Genomic DNA, 13,655 nt, shown 5'->3' on the forward strand with positions numbered 1-13,655 from the left:
GTCAACCACCAGAGCAGCCAGATTGTTATTTCAACAACAACATTATGGAATGGATCCCTACAGAGATTCACCTTTTTAAAGAGAAAGATCCTTTTTGTTTAACCAGAAATAGTCGCCATATCGCTCTTGTCAAAGCCACCATACTTCCGTGACAAAAATAGTAATTTTACATTTCTAGTCTACCACTCTAACCCTTTTAAAACACCAAAGTCACACAGTTACACAAACAAACAAAAGCAGCTAAGTCAAACAAAAATACACAAACTAACTGACAGAGCCGGGTTGTGAGGTAAAATTACTGTTTTTATCAATGGAGATTGGTGACTTTGTTGAGAACACTACAGCGACTGTTTCTGGTTAAACAAAATGGATCTTTCTCTTTCAAAAAGGTCTCTCTCTGTAGGGATCCTTTGCATAATGTTGTCAGACACTTATAACAAAAATTGCCCTGTTTCGCTGCTGCAGACTGCAGCCTCAATACTGGACCAAAGTTTTTACAAATATCAGAGTTACCATATAAGGTATGATTCGTTATAAAGCAATAATTGGACAGGGAACAGTCAAATATTTCTTTGTTACGTCCAGGGGTTTTCGTTATTGTCAAGGTTGTGTTCCTTAACATGTATTTTCCGATCGTAATGTTTTGACATTATCAACACCTTTTGATATGCACTGTGATTCTTAACTTCTTCTCTTTTGGAGAAACATGATTTTTATCGGAAAACACAAAATATAACTATAATATGATTTCATTTTGTGTTACTCCGCTTTTGGGAGTATTAGCTGTGATGTATTATTGTGTGTAGTATTTATAGTATACAGTAGAACAAAATATATGTAGTGTGAGTAAAGCAGTTTTACAGACTATTAGTCATATTGTGGGTTTTCTGCATACTGTTGATGTTTATTTTAATGTGCATATTTTGTGTACAATTACAATAGATAACACTACTTCTACTGTAGTAGTGTTATCTATAGATTAATATCGTGGTAATAGTGTTTTTCATTATACTAGGCGTCTGTTTGTGTCTTTGTCCTTCTCCATATTTACAGAAACATCATTTACATTCCACTGCCTCAGATACTGAGTGTGGAAATGGCATCTGTGTGTGTGTGTGTGTTTCCACGGCTAGCTGCTTGGCTTGGCTTTGCATGTCATGTGATGCATGAAAAGATGAGCCCTGTAGAGCAAGACAAAAGAAGAAGAAGATGATGAAGGAGGAGGAGGAAGGAGGGAGAGGTATAGGGACATGGAGACAGTGGGAGAAGGATAGACGAAGGGGTGGGAGGGAGGAGGGAGGAGAGGAAAAAGGGATGGAGGGATGAGTGGATGTGAAGAAGGACAGGGGGATGAAGAGGACCCAGATGTATGAGTGTGGCCTGAGGCTGAGAATTTGAAAGTGTGGCAAATTCAAATATTTATTAAAAGCGAGGTCTGGATAAACATGAAGGAGAGTGTGTGTGTGTGTGTGTGTGTGTGTGTGTGTGTGTGTGTGTGTGCGCGTGTGTGTGTGTGCGTGTGTGTGTGTGTGTGCGAGTGTGTGTGTGTGTGTGTGCGTATGTGAATCCTTCAGGGCTCCTGGTGCAAAGCACATTGTATTAATAACCAAGTATCCATGCCACCCTGTGAGCGTGTGTGTGTGGGTGTTTGTGTGTCTCTGCTTCCATTATGTCCCCCTTAATGTGTGTTTATGTCCTGAAGTGTGTCTCCCTGTGTGTGTGTTTGTGTGTTTTTAGTTTAAATTGATTAACCAGGTTGTGTTGGTCTCTGAGTGCAGAATAATCCATGAAGGCTGCAGACTTTAGACGTAGCGTTGGAGCTCGACCAGCACGTCACAGCTCCTCTTCGCTCTATAAGTCTGTTTGGAAACAGATGTGGAGCAGCTTTCTGCCGACCTGCGGTCATGTTTACAATGATAGGCCTTTCTCGGTTCTTGTCTGTACTCGTCCTCTCGTGGACTCCGGTCACGGCTCAAGCATCGTTCAAATTCAAATAGGGCTGCAACTAACGATTATTGTCATTGTCGATTAATTGATTAGCTGTTTGGTCCATAAAATGTCAGAAAACATTTAGAAGCCCAAGATGTTGTCCTCATATATCTTATTTTTTTTGTCCACAACCCAAAGATATTCACTTACTGTCACAGAGGATTGAATAAAATATATTCACATTTAAGAAGTTGGAATCAGAGAATTTTGCATTTTCTCCTTAAAAAATAACTCAAAACGATGAATCGAATATCAAAATAGTTGCCGATTAATTAATTTTGACTAATCGTTGCAGCTCTAAATTCAAAGCTGACATTTATCCAAGACTGGACCAAATGACTAGAAGCACCATTTATTGAAGATGCTTTTCCCAACTCATTTGTGTGTTTGAACTTCAGGGTAAACAATTATCCCAGCACACATTTCACATCAACCAGCAGCGATGTTGTAGGAAAGCCAACGCCCAAATGTCAGCATTTCTATCGTCTCACCAAATTTAGTGTAGAGATTGTTTTAAGGCACAGCAATAATCGTCTCAGTTTAGAACATGTGGTTGATTTTATGATTATATGTACTTGAAAATGAGCTGTGAAGTTTTTGGGAAGATGTGAAAGATCATACGACGAGACCAGTCAATGCCTGTTGTCGGTCCTTTATCTCCACCTGGTCTTTGATAATTTACTGATCGTAGTTACAAGTGGGTGCATATAGACGCGTTTCTGTGCAACGTCTTTATAGAGATACGCTTGCAGCTAGGGGGCAGAAAGCAGCACTCTGTCTTTGTGGCATATCAGTGTCTCGTAGCAGTGTTGGGCAAGTTACTTATTACTCCTTTAAAAAGTAATAATATTACTTTATGTATTGGTTCAATCCTCCAGGCTGCATGTTGAAGTGTCCTGTCATGGGTTGGGGCGCTGAGTGCAGACTGGGGCGAGGACCCAAATGCAGACAATGGCAAGGCGAGGAGGTTGCAGACCAAAAATGTTTATTAACTCAAAAAACTAACTTAAACAGGCTTACAAGAAGCTCGAGGCAAAGTCCAACAAAGGTAGTCCAGAACACAAGGCAATCCAAAACACAGGGAATAATCCAGAACTAGGAAGACAAGGAACAGGCAGGAACACTCAACTTTAGACGCAAGGACGTGACAAAGACTGGAGAGACAAGCAGGCATACATATACACAGGGACTAACGAGCGGGGCGGGAGCAACACAGGTGAGCGGGATCAGGGCTAACGAGGTAGAGACAGAGAGACAAGCAGGCAGGCAGAGAGACAGCAGGGGGAAACAGAGAGAACACTAGACAAGCAGACATGGGGGAGAGTGAATAACCACGAAGACAGAAACACACAAGTTACAAAGAACCAGAACCTAAATGAGAACACAGAACTAGAACACAGAGTACAGAGGAGACCAAATCACAAAAATACAAACAAGGACCAGGAATCATTACCAAAACATGAACTAAGGACATGGAACTAAACTCAGACTCCCAAACAAGACACACAGACGGAATCATAACAGTACCCCCCTCTCAAAGAACGTCCCCTGACGTTCTTAACACAAGAAATCCCCCCCCAAAAAAACCAACAAAACCCAAGCCAGGGAGGGCGGAGGGAGGACAGGAGGAGGAGGAGTCTCAGGGGCCCAAATTCAGGTGAGGCAAGGCAGTTCAGGAGGCCGACCGAGGTGGCCAGGATTAGGGGACAGTTCGGGGGGTCGTCCTGGAGGATAACCCAACGGACCAGGTGGGCAACAGAATTCAGGGGGTCGTCCCAGAGGGTGACCCATGAGGCCGGGCAAATCAGGGGGAGAATAGAGTTCAGGAGGTCGTCCCGGAGGGCGGAGTTCAGGAGGCCGACCTGGAGGACGACCCAACAGGCCGGGGACCAGACGGGGGAACCTCAGGCGGGCGGCCTGAGAACTGGGCCGGGGGGCCAGACGGGGAAACCTCAGGCGGGCGGCCTGAGAACTGGTCCGGGGGGGCCAGACGGGGAAACCTCAGGTGGGCGGCCTGAGAACTGGGCCGGGGGGCCAGACGGGGAAACCTCAGGCGGGCGGCCTGAGAACTGGTCCGGGGGGGCCAGACGGGGAAACCTCAGGCGGGCGGCCTGAAGGCAGAGCAAGGAGGCAACAGAGTTCGGGCGGGCGGCCCGAGGACAGAGCAGGGGAGCCAGGGAGGTCCGGCGGGCGGCCCGAGGGACGGACTAGGGGGTGAGACGACCTCTCCAGAGGCTGGGGAGCTGGGCTAGGGGCTGTCAGTGCAACAGCAGTGGGGGGATTCAGGGATGAGGCTGCTGGGCTGAGGGCCTTGGTGCGAGGAACAGGGGTCGGCCGGACCACCGGCGGGACTGAAGCCGGTTGATCCGCCAACAGAACACGATAAGCAGGGGTCGGCCAGACCACCAGCGGGGCTGAAGCCGGTCGATCCGCCAACAGAACACGGGGAGCAGCGGTTGGCCGGACCACCGGCGGGGCTGAAGCCGGTCCATCCGCCAACAGAACACGGGGAGCAGGGGTCGGCCGGACCACTGGCGGGGCTGAAGCCGGTCCATCCGCCAACAGAACACGTGAGCTGGGGACCACGGACCGGACACGAGGAGCTGGAGTCGGTCTGACCACCGACTGGACAGCTGGGCTGGGGACCACGGACCGGACACGAGGAGCTGGAGTCGGTCTGACCACTGGCGGAGCTGGTGCCGGTCGGTCTACCGACGGAGCACGAGAAACAGGAAGAGGCGGATGGGCCACCAACGGAGCTGGTGTTGGTCGGGCCACCGACGAGGGACCAGGAGTCGATCGGACCACCGGACGAGCTGGTGCCGGTCGGTCCACCGACGGAGCACGAGGAACAGGAAGAGTCGACTGGGCCACCAACGGAGCTGGTGTTGGTCGGGCCACCGACGAGGAACCAGGAGTCGATCGGACCACCGGACGAGCTGGTGCCGGTCGGTCCACCGACGGAGCACGAGGAACAGGAAGAGTCGACTGGGCCACCAACGGAGCTGGTGTTGGTCGGGCCACCGACGAGGAACCAGGAGTCGATCGGACCACTGGATCAGGAGAACACACAGGAGCTGGTGAAAGCAACAGGCTAGACAGCTGAATGCTGCTGCTGAGCCGAGGAGCAGAGTTGCGGAGGAAGCGATGAGCCCATGGTGTGGTAATGAGTCCCTCAACCACGGCTTGGCAGCAACTCTTCCATGAGCCAGAGACCCAAAAGCCTCCCGTTCCAGATCATCAAGGGCTTCCTTCCACAAAACTTTTAACTCGATTAAGTCGCATACTAGCTCGCAAAGTTCATCCGAGTAGTCTGCTGGGTCCATTTCTGGTCACGTCCTACTGTCATGGGTTGGGGCGCTGAGTGCAGACTGGGGCGAGGACCCAAATACAGACAATGGCAAGGCGAGGTGGTTGCAGACCAAAAAATGTTTATTAACTCAAAAAACTAACTTAAACAGGCTTACAAGGAGCTCGAGGCAAAGTCCAACAAAGGTAGTCCAGAACACAAGGCAATCCAAAACAATCCTTGGGCAAGATACTGAACCCTGAATTGCCCCTGGTGGCTGTGAATGTTAGTTTCTGTTAAAGCACTTAGGCTCAGTGTATGAATGTGTGTGAATGTTAGTTTCTGTTAAACCACTTAGGCTCAGTGTATAAATGTGTGTGAATGTTAGTTTCAGATTGAGCACTTAGGCTCAGTGTATGAATGTGTGTGAATGTTAGTTTCAGTTTGAGCACTTAGGCTCAGCATATGAATGTGTGTGAATGGTGAATGCAGATGTAGTGTAAAAGCGCTTTGAGTCGTCGAAAAGACTAGAAAGGCGCTATACAAATACGGAGCATTTACTTTATTTTATTGTATTTTCGCGATCGCGATGCTAATGTCCGTTAGCACGTTAATGGAGATTCCCATTTTACATTTATATTTATTAATATTATGTATCGATATGATGGGCTGGAATATCGCTACAGTATCATGGAAAAATGTACATCATATATTGCCATATTGATTTATTGTCACACCCCTTACTCCCTACACCACCCGCAACCCATCCTTAAAAGTGACGAAAAACCTGTTCAGCAGCTCATTTTAGAAATGAATCCACTTTCCTGGAACAATTATTAACCTGAGGAGTCAACAACCAGCTGAACTGAAAACACTGCAGCCTCTCAGACCAGAGGATACTCAGACTGTGTGCGGTTTAATATTATTAAAAATAATAAAAGATAAATTAAGTCTCTCCCGACTTTTTAACTCTTCATAACAGCATCAAGGAGAATGTTTTTTACAGTACATAATATTTATTAACACCACTGGCTGAAATAAAACAAAAGCAACTAAAGTGACTTCTTTGCATCTCTGAGTGTGACACAGCCCGGCCTAATGGCTGTAGGTTACTTACAGCTGTGGAAAGCACGCCTCTCTCCCTCGTTCTCCTTTCTTCCTTTAGCTTTTTGACTAGCAGCTGACTTGAACAACAGGTCCTGCTGACCTGCCACGCAGTCGCACATGTTATGTTAATATGCAAATGAAACACAAACAAAAAGATCCAACTCTGAAACGGCAGTTTATTATTGAGTCAACAAGAGTGTACAAACAAAGCAAAATCTAAATCGATTGCAATAGTTGACTACAGTCATCTGACTGGCTACCGAAGTGGTTTTGCCCACTGAATGCACGCATATCCAGTAGTGTTTGGATACAAGAAACCTGTCTGTAGTATTTATGCTAAGCTAGGCTGTCCCAGACCTGTGTGTATTGGACGCAGAGGGATGAAACTGAATTTTCATTTGACTAATATGACTAGTAGCATCATTTTTGAGGATTCAAAATTCAGTGTTGCTAGTGTTGCTGCTGTCCCTCTTCACTCCGGCCTCTCTCTTTGTGTCTCTGCAGCGTCGCAGTGGTTCAGGCCGTCTCCTTCCAGAAGAAGAGTCTGTCCTACATGCTCCTGGTGAATCCTGGGAATCTGTTCAGCATCAACCAGGAGAGTGGAGGGCTCAGCCTCACCAGGACTGTGGACTATGAGAGTGGACATAACCTCCACAGCCTGCAGGTCCGCGCCTCCGAACCCGACACAGGCCTCAGCGGCGTGGCAGAGGTACGTTCACACAAACTAATACTTGCTTGCAAATAAACGTAACCAGGTTTAGCTGTGTGTATTAAATTCAAATTGGTCTGCTTTCTATACACGCTGCTTCAGCCGTTTTTGGGACTATTCCTCCTTATTTATCTTCTCTTCTAAACTTTAGATATGGAAAATATAATCTCTGTTCTCAGAGCATTTTGAAATTTATTATTTCTAAAGCTTTTTGGTTTTCTGTACCTGCTGCTCTGAACAATCTACAAACTGATCTTAAACTTCAAAACATAGGGACCCTGAACAGTTTTAAAACTATGGTGAAATCTACTGAGTGCAGGTTTTCTGTGTGCAAATGTTTTATCTGATCACATGTTACCCAATTCTACATGTATGTGATTTTATTAGGGCCCGTGCACGAGAAACATTGTTTTTTCTGCAAAAGAATCGCATTTTTGATGTCTTAAACATGCTCAAAACCTCATGAAACTTTGCACACACGTCAAACGGGGCGAAAAATGTAGTATTTTATGGGTATTGCACATGGTCGTGACAAAATGGCTTTATAGCGCCCCCTAAAGAGCAGCTCCCAAGCCACCATCCATCCATCCATTGTCAACCGCTTATCCTGCGTACAGGGTCGCGGAGGGCTGGAGCCAATCCCAGCTGACATCGGGCGAAAGGCGGGGTACACCCTGGACAGGTCGCCAGTCCATCGCAGGGCCACACATAGACAAACAACCACTCATGCTCGCACACACACACCTAAGAACAATTTAGGGTCACTAATCAACCTAGCCTGCATGTCTTTGGACAGTGGGAGGAAGCTGGAGCAGCCGGAGAGAACCCACGCAGATGTGGGGAGAACATGCAAACTCCACACAGAAAGGCCGGGGGAAACTGGAGTTTGAACCCCTCCCAAGCCACATTTTACCCAAATGTACTAAATTCCTGTGACATGTCCACACCTACTATAAAGCCTCTTGGAGCCATTCCCTAAACCCAACAGGAAGTCAGCCATTCAGCTTGAGTTTTCAGCATGTGCGTGGCTTCGCCATGAAACAGGATGTTGTTGTAACTTCACTCTACATGCTCAAATCTGTACCAGACTTTACACATTTGATAAGGCTTTAATGGTACTTTATTGTTGAAACTTTGTGTTGCTGCTATTGGCTCGGTCCCTGGCCAATAATAATAAAAGAGGCGGCTGTGGCTCAGGAGGTAAAACGGGTTGCCCACTAATTGGAATCTTGGCGGTTCAATCCCAGGCTCCGTGTCCTTGGGCAAAACACTGAACCCCGAATTGTCATCCATTGGTGTATGAATATTAGTTCTGCACTCAGTGTATAAATGTGTGTGAATAGGTGAATACAATTTAGTGTAACCGCCCTTTGAGTGGTCGGAGAATAGCAAGGCGCTATACAAATACAGAGCATTTACATAATCTCAATGGGACAAACCTGGTCATAAAAGGTTAAATGAAATATTTATCACACCACAGCAGGGAATATAAATATAATATTACTGTCACTGTTTGGGATGAATGAATCACTTCAGTTCAATGGTGGGAAGCCGCAGGCATTTAAAGCGTCACATTGGTGCCACACTTGAGCCGTTAAGGTTGTATGACATGACATGGCATCAGAGGTTTCAAACCACCTGGGACAGGAAGGTCCTAGGTGGCATCAAAGCCCCTCTTCCCCTGATAAACAGAATAAATCCACATTAACAGAAGTACGACTTATCACACACTCAAACGACCCCCCCTCCCTCGACTGCCGGGCTCTGATGAAAACTCATTAATTTCAGATGAGAGAAAGTGCTGCTGCCGAATCAGACGCTGTGATGCAACTGTTTCATTTACTGTTTCATTTACTGTTTCATTTACTGTTTATTCTGCGTATGTGTTCATTATGCATGCGTAGAACTAAACATGCAGCGCTGTTTGCCTCATTTCAGCCAGCGTCCTGTGAAGTTCTCATGATGAAAACTCTGTGAAAACTCAGCAGATCAAAGCTGCGTTCGAAAAAAAACCCCTAAATGATCAGTTTGTGATCAGCAGTTTGAGCTCGGTTGAGTTTGTTACAGAGTTTGCCGTGTTATGGATTAACACACACACACACACACACACACACACACATTAAACATATTGCTAATTGCAGAAACCTGGCAGCTCTCAAGTCCTGACTCCTGCTCTCACAGCGAGCTCGTAAGACTTTACAAAGCGGATAGCTACATCTGTTCACATTAACACACACTCACACGTGCATATACACTTAAGAGATTTCCATTATTACCTGCTCTCGGTGTCCAGATGGTTGGGACAGACAGAAAATAGCTGCTATACTACCAGCGTCCCCTAAAGTCCTCTGCTGCTCTGTAAGCTTGGCTGGCTAATTCCATCTAAAGGCCCTCCGTGTACGTGCACGTTTACATGTGTGTGTTAGCCAGCTGTGTAGAAAGCAGCCTCCTGAGCAGCGCTAACATTACATCTCACTGTAGCATCTGCAGTTTCTGTTGCCTTTAGCTTTTACAGACATTTTAAAACTATCTGCACATATAGAGCTTCTCTCGAACGGTCTTCTTCTGACACTTCTCGAGCAGCGTATTAGTCACTTTAACGCACAGCATAGAGATTTAAAAATAAAAACTTCTAGTGACAGCCAGGAGTAGCATTTGCACCTTTAAAACTTCAATAAATAACTTGTATAACAATAAGGTCTCTCTTTTGTTTGAATTGTTTCTGTAAAATTAACTGGCCCATCGAGTTGTGGAGAATATAACCGATCTTACCATGTCCATATTTATAAAAGTTTTAACATATGTGTTGTGTGTGATCTAAGCAACTCAGGACTACCTGGTGGGCTTTCAGAAGTTTTATACATCCAAAGAACAGACCAGGCGTCTAACTGAGACCTGTCTTTATTTGTCAAAACGTGTAGCCACACCGGGCCAGTAGAAGGGACAGGCGTCTAATTTGGACTAGACTTTTAATTGAAGTTTTACGGTAATTTCAAATTCGTCAGTTTGACAGATTACTAAATGATTGCTTACACTGCAGCACAATTACAAAATCGGACTGGCAGACAGTTGAATACCGGTAAGCGAGCAGATGGCGCAGGTTTGGTGAAAGCAGCAGCAGCAGCTGAACAGTATAAAAATCACCAGGTCTAAAGTAGTGTCCAGCTTTTTTACAAGCAAATATGGAAGGAAGGAGGAGGAAGAAGACTCTGCAATGCCATTTTTCATCATATCATTTACCTCCTAATATTCTAGTATGTCTTTCTTTTCAGGAAAAAAATCAACACACTTTAGTGAGTTTCACACGTAGACTCATCCAGATGTCAGTCACAGCAACAATTTGGCTTCTGAGTTTTTGAGGTCAGCCTGTAATACAACATCCCAGATGAGTTGTAAACTGCTTACAGAGCCCTGCATGTTCAGGCACCTGGGTACATTTCCTGCTCCACTCATGCATCATCACTAAGCCACCTAGTTCCAGCTTACCAGCTATTCCACCTGCTCGACTGAAACCAAAAGGTGATTGGTGGCTCCGACGCTGTTGAACACTCTTCACTTAGACTTAAAGTTTTTTATCCTCTGCCGATGCCTTTAAAAAAAAGACTCTTTTATTTAAGCTGGCCTTTGTCTTATCTTGTGCTGTCTAAATTACGCAAACGAGTGTGTTTTAAGGTCCGTTACTGCTGTTGTTTTATTGACTATTTTACGATGTAAAGATGTTGATGCTTAGTTCTTAATATTTTTATTGTTTTATGTCGCTGCTTAAATTTTTACATTCTTTACATTGTTTTGTTTTATTGTTGTCTCTTATTACATACCGTAAAACTTCAATTAATAGCCGAGTCCCAAATAGCCGCCTACCTCCTTTACTGGCCTGGTGTGGGAACACATTTTGTCAAATAAACGCCTGCCTTAATTAAACACCTGGTCAGGTTTTTATAGAAGTTCTCTGGATGTTTAAAACCTCTTCAACCCCGCGGGTCGCCTGCTTTAGCTGCTTCTAAGCTGCTTAGATCGTTAATATAAATATTAATGTTTAAACGTTTGATCAACATGTCATTATGGACATGCTGCACATCGTTCCACAATTCAAGTCATTCAGTTCATTCAACGGAAACAACAAGCCCAAAAGTGTACATCTTATAGATTTATCAGTGTAACTGGTGTAGATACCAGATCTGCTCGGGGGCCTTCACCTGCCGTCAACGTCACATTACATGATTGGCTGTACGTTTGTATAATGACGTGGCAGATAGTGATTGGCTTTATGTCGTTGTGTTTACGGATAGTTTTTGGCGAATTAATGTTACGATGCTAATGTTAGCTGCCGATCAAGTTAAGCTAATGTCTGTGTAAACATTGTTGCCATATTGCCAAAGAAAATGTAAAAATAAAAAGCAAAAATATTTACAGATAAATAAAGACCACCCGAGCACATCTGGTACCAACACCGGCATGGTACAAGAGATGACAAAAAAAAAGGTGCTGACTGCTGTTACCTTTGAAGCACTCATTAAGTCTGAATGTGTCCGGTCCTTGATTATTTATATTCCTTTAGTCTGTAAGGGTCCACCGATCAAAAGAATCAAAAAAGCTTTTCATAAAGATTAATCTGTGTTATGAATCCTACGTTGCTGCCTACAAAATAATGTATAGATGTATAAGATATATAAGCCCAGGATGCAGTGACGGTCACATGGAGATAGGGGAAGGGGAAATTGTTGTGCTTCTTGTTAGCTACACATATACAATATTGTATAATATGAGTAAACATTATTAAAGAGAGGAGGATTTTGATGATCTAATATTTCCAGCGTCAGTGTATGAATCTTGGATGTGGTTGAAATAAAGGAGAGTTTGTACTTTTCTCTGCCTTTTTTTCTTGTACATCTTTCAAATTGGGTAAATAGATACACACATTTGGTAGGGAACATGCTGGGTCTAAAGAGAAAATAATAAACAGTTTTAAGCTGAAACCTTTAAATATTCAGTCCATGTTTGCAGACGCAGCCACGCATTGAAATCTCCTCAGCAATCCCCTCTGCTGCCCTGCTGTTATTACTCAACAGGTGGTGTGTCGAAGGTTCAGGGCTGCATAGGAAATCTGTGCTCAGGCGGTCGGGTCGGCAGCTTCACCGGTTAAATCAGGCTTTATGGGAATGGAAAATAGCGTTTTGGTTTGAGCTCCAGTGGCTCGGGATAGTGGGTGAAGTGGACAGGAGCGGGGGAAAGGCGAAGATGCAGAAGCTCAGGGTTTAGTGGAGGAGGTTTAAAGGAGAGAAAGAAACAAGGAGGAAATGGGTTTCTCTCCTCGAGCAGGAGACATTTGTCTTCATTATGTTTGCATGAGTTATTTTGGAAAACAGGAACGTTGTGTCACTAAGGTGAAGTCTTTCCAACTAATACAACACCATAACTTGCAAACCTGCTGATTCTGACTCAACTTTTCAGGGCCAAAGAGCAGTGATTGCTGGGTAATTATCAGTCTGTAATAAGTTTTGGGGCTTTGATGTCCAACTTGAACGATTTCTACAGAGAGAGACCTTTTTGTTCAACAGTAAGATATCTTTACATAGCAAATAATTGTTTGCTGCTACATTAATGTTCAGAATCTCATATATACAGAATCTTTAACTAAAGTCATGAAGACGGGTGTTTATAACAAGAGGAGCGATGCAATTCAGTCGCACGGTAATGATGCTTGAGGTCGCTGGTGCACAAGGTGGGGGGTTTTATCGTGAAATGCTGGGTAGAAGGAAGTGCTTGTCAGATTGTGTAAACCAGAAGGCAGAATCTGGTGTTTCAGTCAGTTAATCCAACACTTTGATTGTCCAGGTGTGTGGAGGTGATTTGAACTTCCCTTTCTCACATAACCTCCGGAGCAATGGAGGTCTGGAGAAAACTTTAGCTCTTTAGCAACTTTGAAAGTCCTGTTTCAGAAAAGGTCCTGCTGCAAGCTCGGTGCATTGTAAGCAGGTTTCGTACTACCTGACCATCAGGCTGAGAACTTCAATACCAGCAAGTTTAAACTAGTACTTTCAGTGTATAGCCTATTTATTGCACATATTTGTTGTTAATTGTTAATTGTTGTTATTCTATATTTATATTTTGTCACTTTATATATTTATGTACACAATATCCTCTTCCGTTGCAATACGTCTGCACAACACAAACCCGGAATAATGCACATGCAAATATCTGCCATATCGTTCTTTCTCTGCAAATAGTTGTATTATTTTTCTCTATTCTTTTATCATTCTTATATAACTTGCATCTGTTATATTTTCTATTTATATATTTCTACGTTCATTTCTGTCAACTGTATGTTTAGCCCCTTGCCTTGGGGCGGCAGTAGCTCAGTCCATAAGGATTAGGCCGGGAACCGGACGGTTGCCGGCTCAAATCTTGAGCAAGCCCCTAAACCCCCAACTGCTCGGGGTGTCGCACTGAGTGGCAGCCCCTTCACTCTGACATCTCTCTGTGTGTTGCTATGGGACCTGCGTGTGTGTGCGTGTGTGTGTCTTTCGGACCTGTGTGTAAAATACTAACGTGATAATAATA

At 44.6% G+C, this 13,655-nt stretch overlaps 1 protein-coding gene across 1 annotated transcript in view; it reads left to right on the forward strand.

Moving 5' to 3' along the window:
* si:dkey-22o22.2 (neural-cadherin) overlaps positions 1 to 13,655 on the forward strand; it is a 183,489-nt gene that overhangs the window by 82,859 nt on the left and 86,975 nt on the right. The window contains exon 4 of the mRNA XM_038710374.1: positions 6,890 to 7,094. Coding sequence (XP_038566302.1) covers positions 6,890 to 7,094 — 205 coding nt within the window. The remainder of the gene's footprint in view (positions 1 to 6,889; positions 7,095 to 13,655) is intronic.

The sequence above is a fragment of the Micropterus salmoides genome, unplaced genomic scaffold, assembly GCF_014851395.1.
Source record: "Micropterus salmoides isolate LMB-PRFRI ecotype aquatic unplaced genomic scaffold, ASM1485139v1 Ms_hic_scaffold_11, whole genome shotgun sequence".
Classification (NCBI taxonomy): Eukaryota; Metazoa; Chordata; class Actinopteri; order Centrarchiformes; family Centrarchidae; genus Micropterus; species Micropterus salmoides.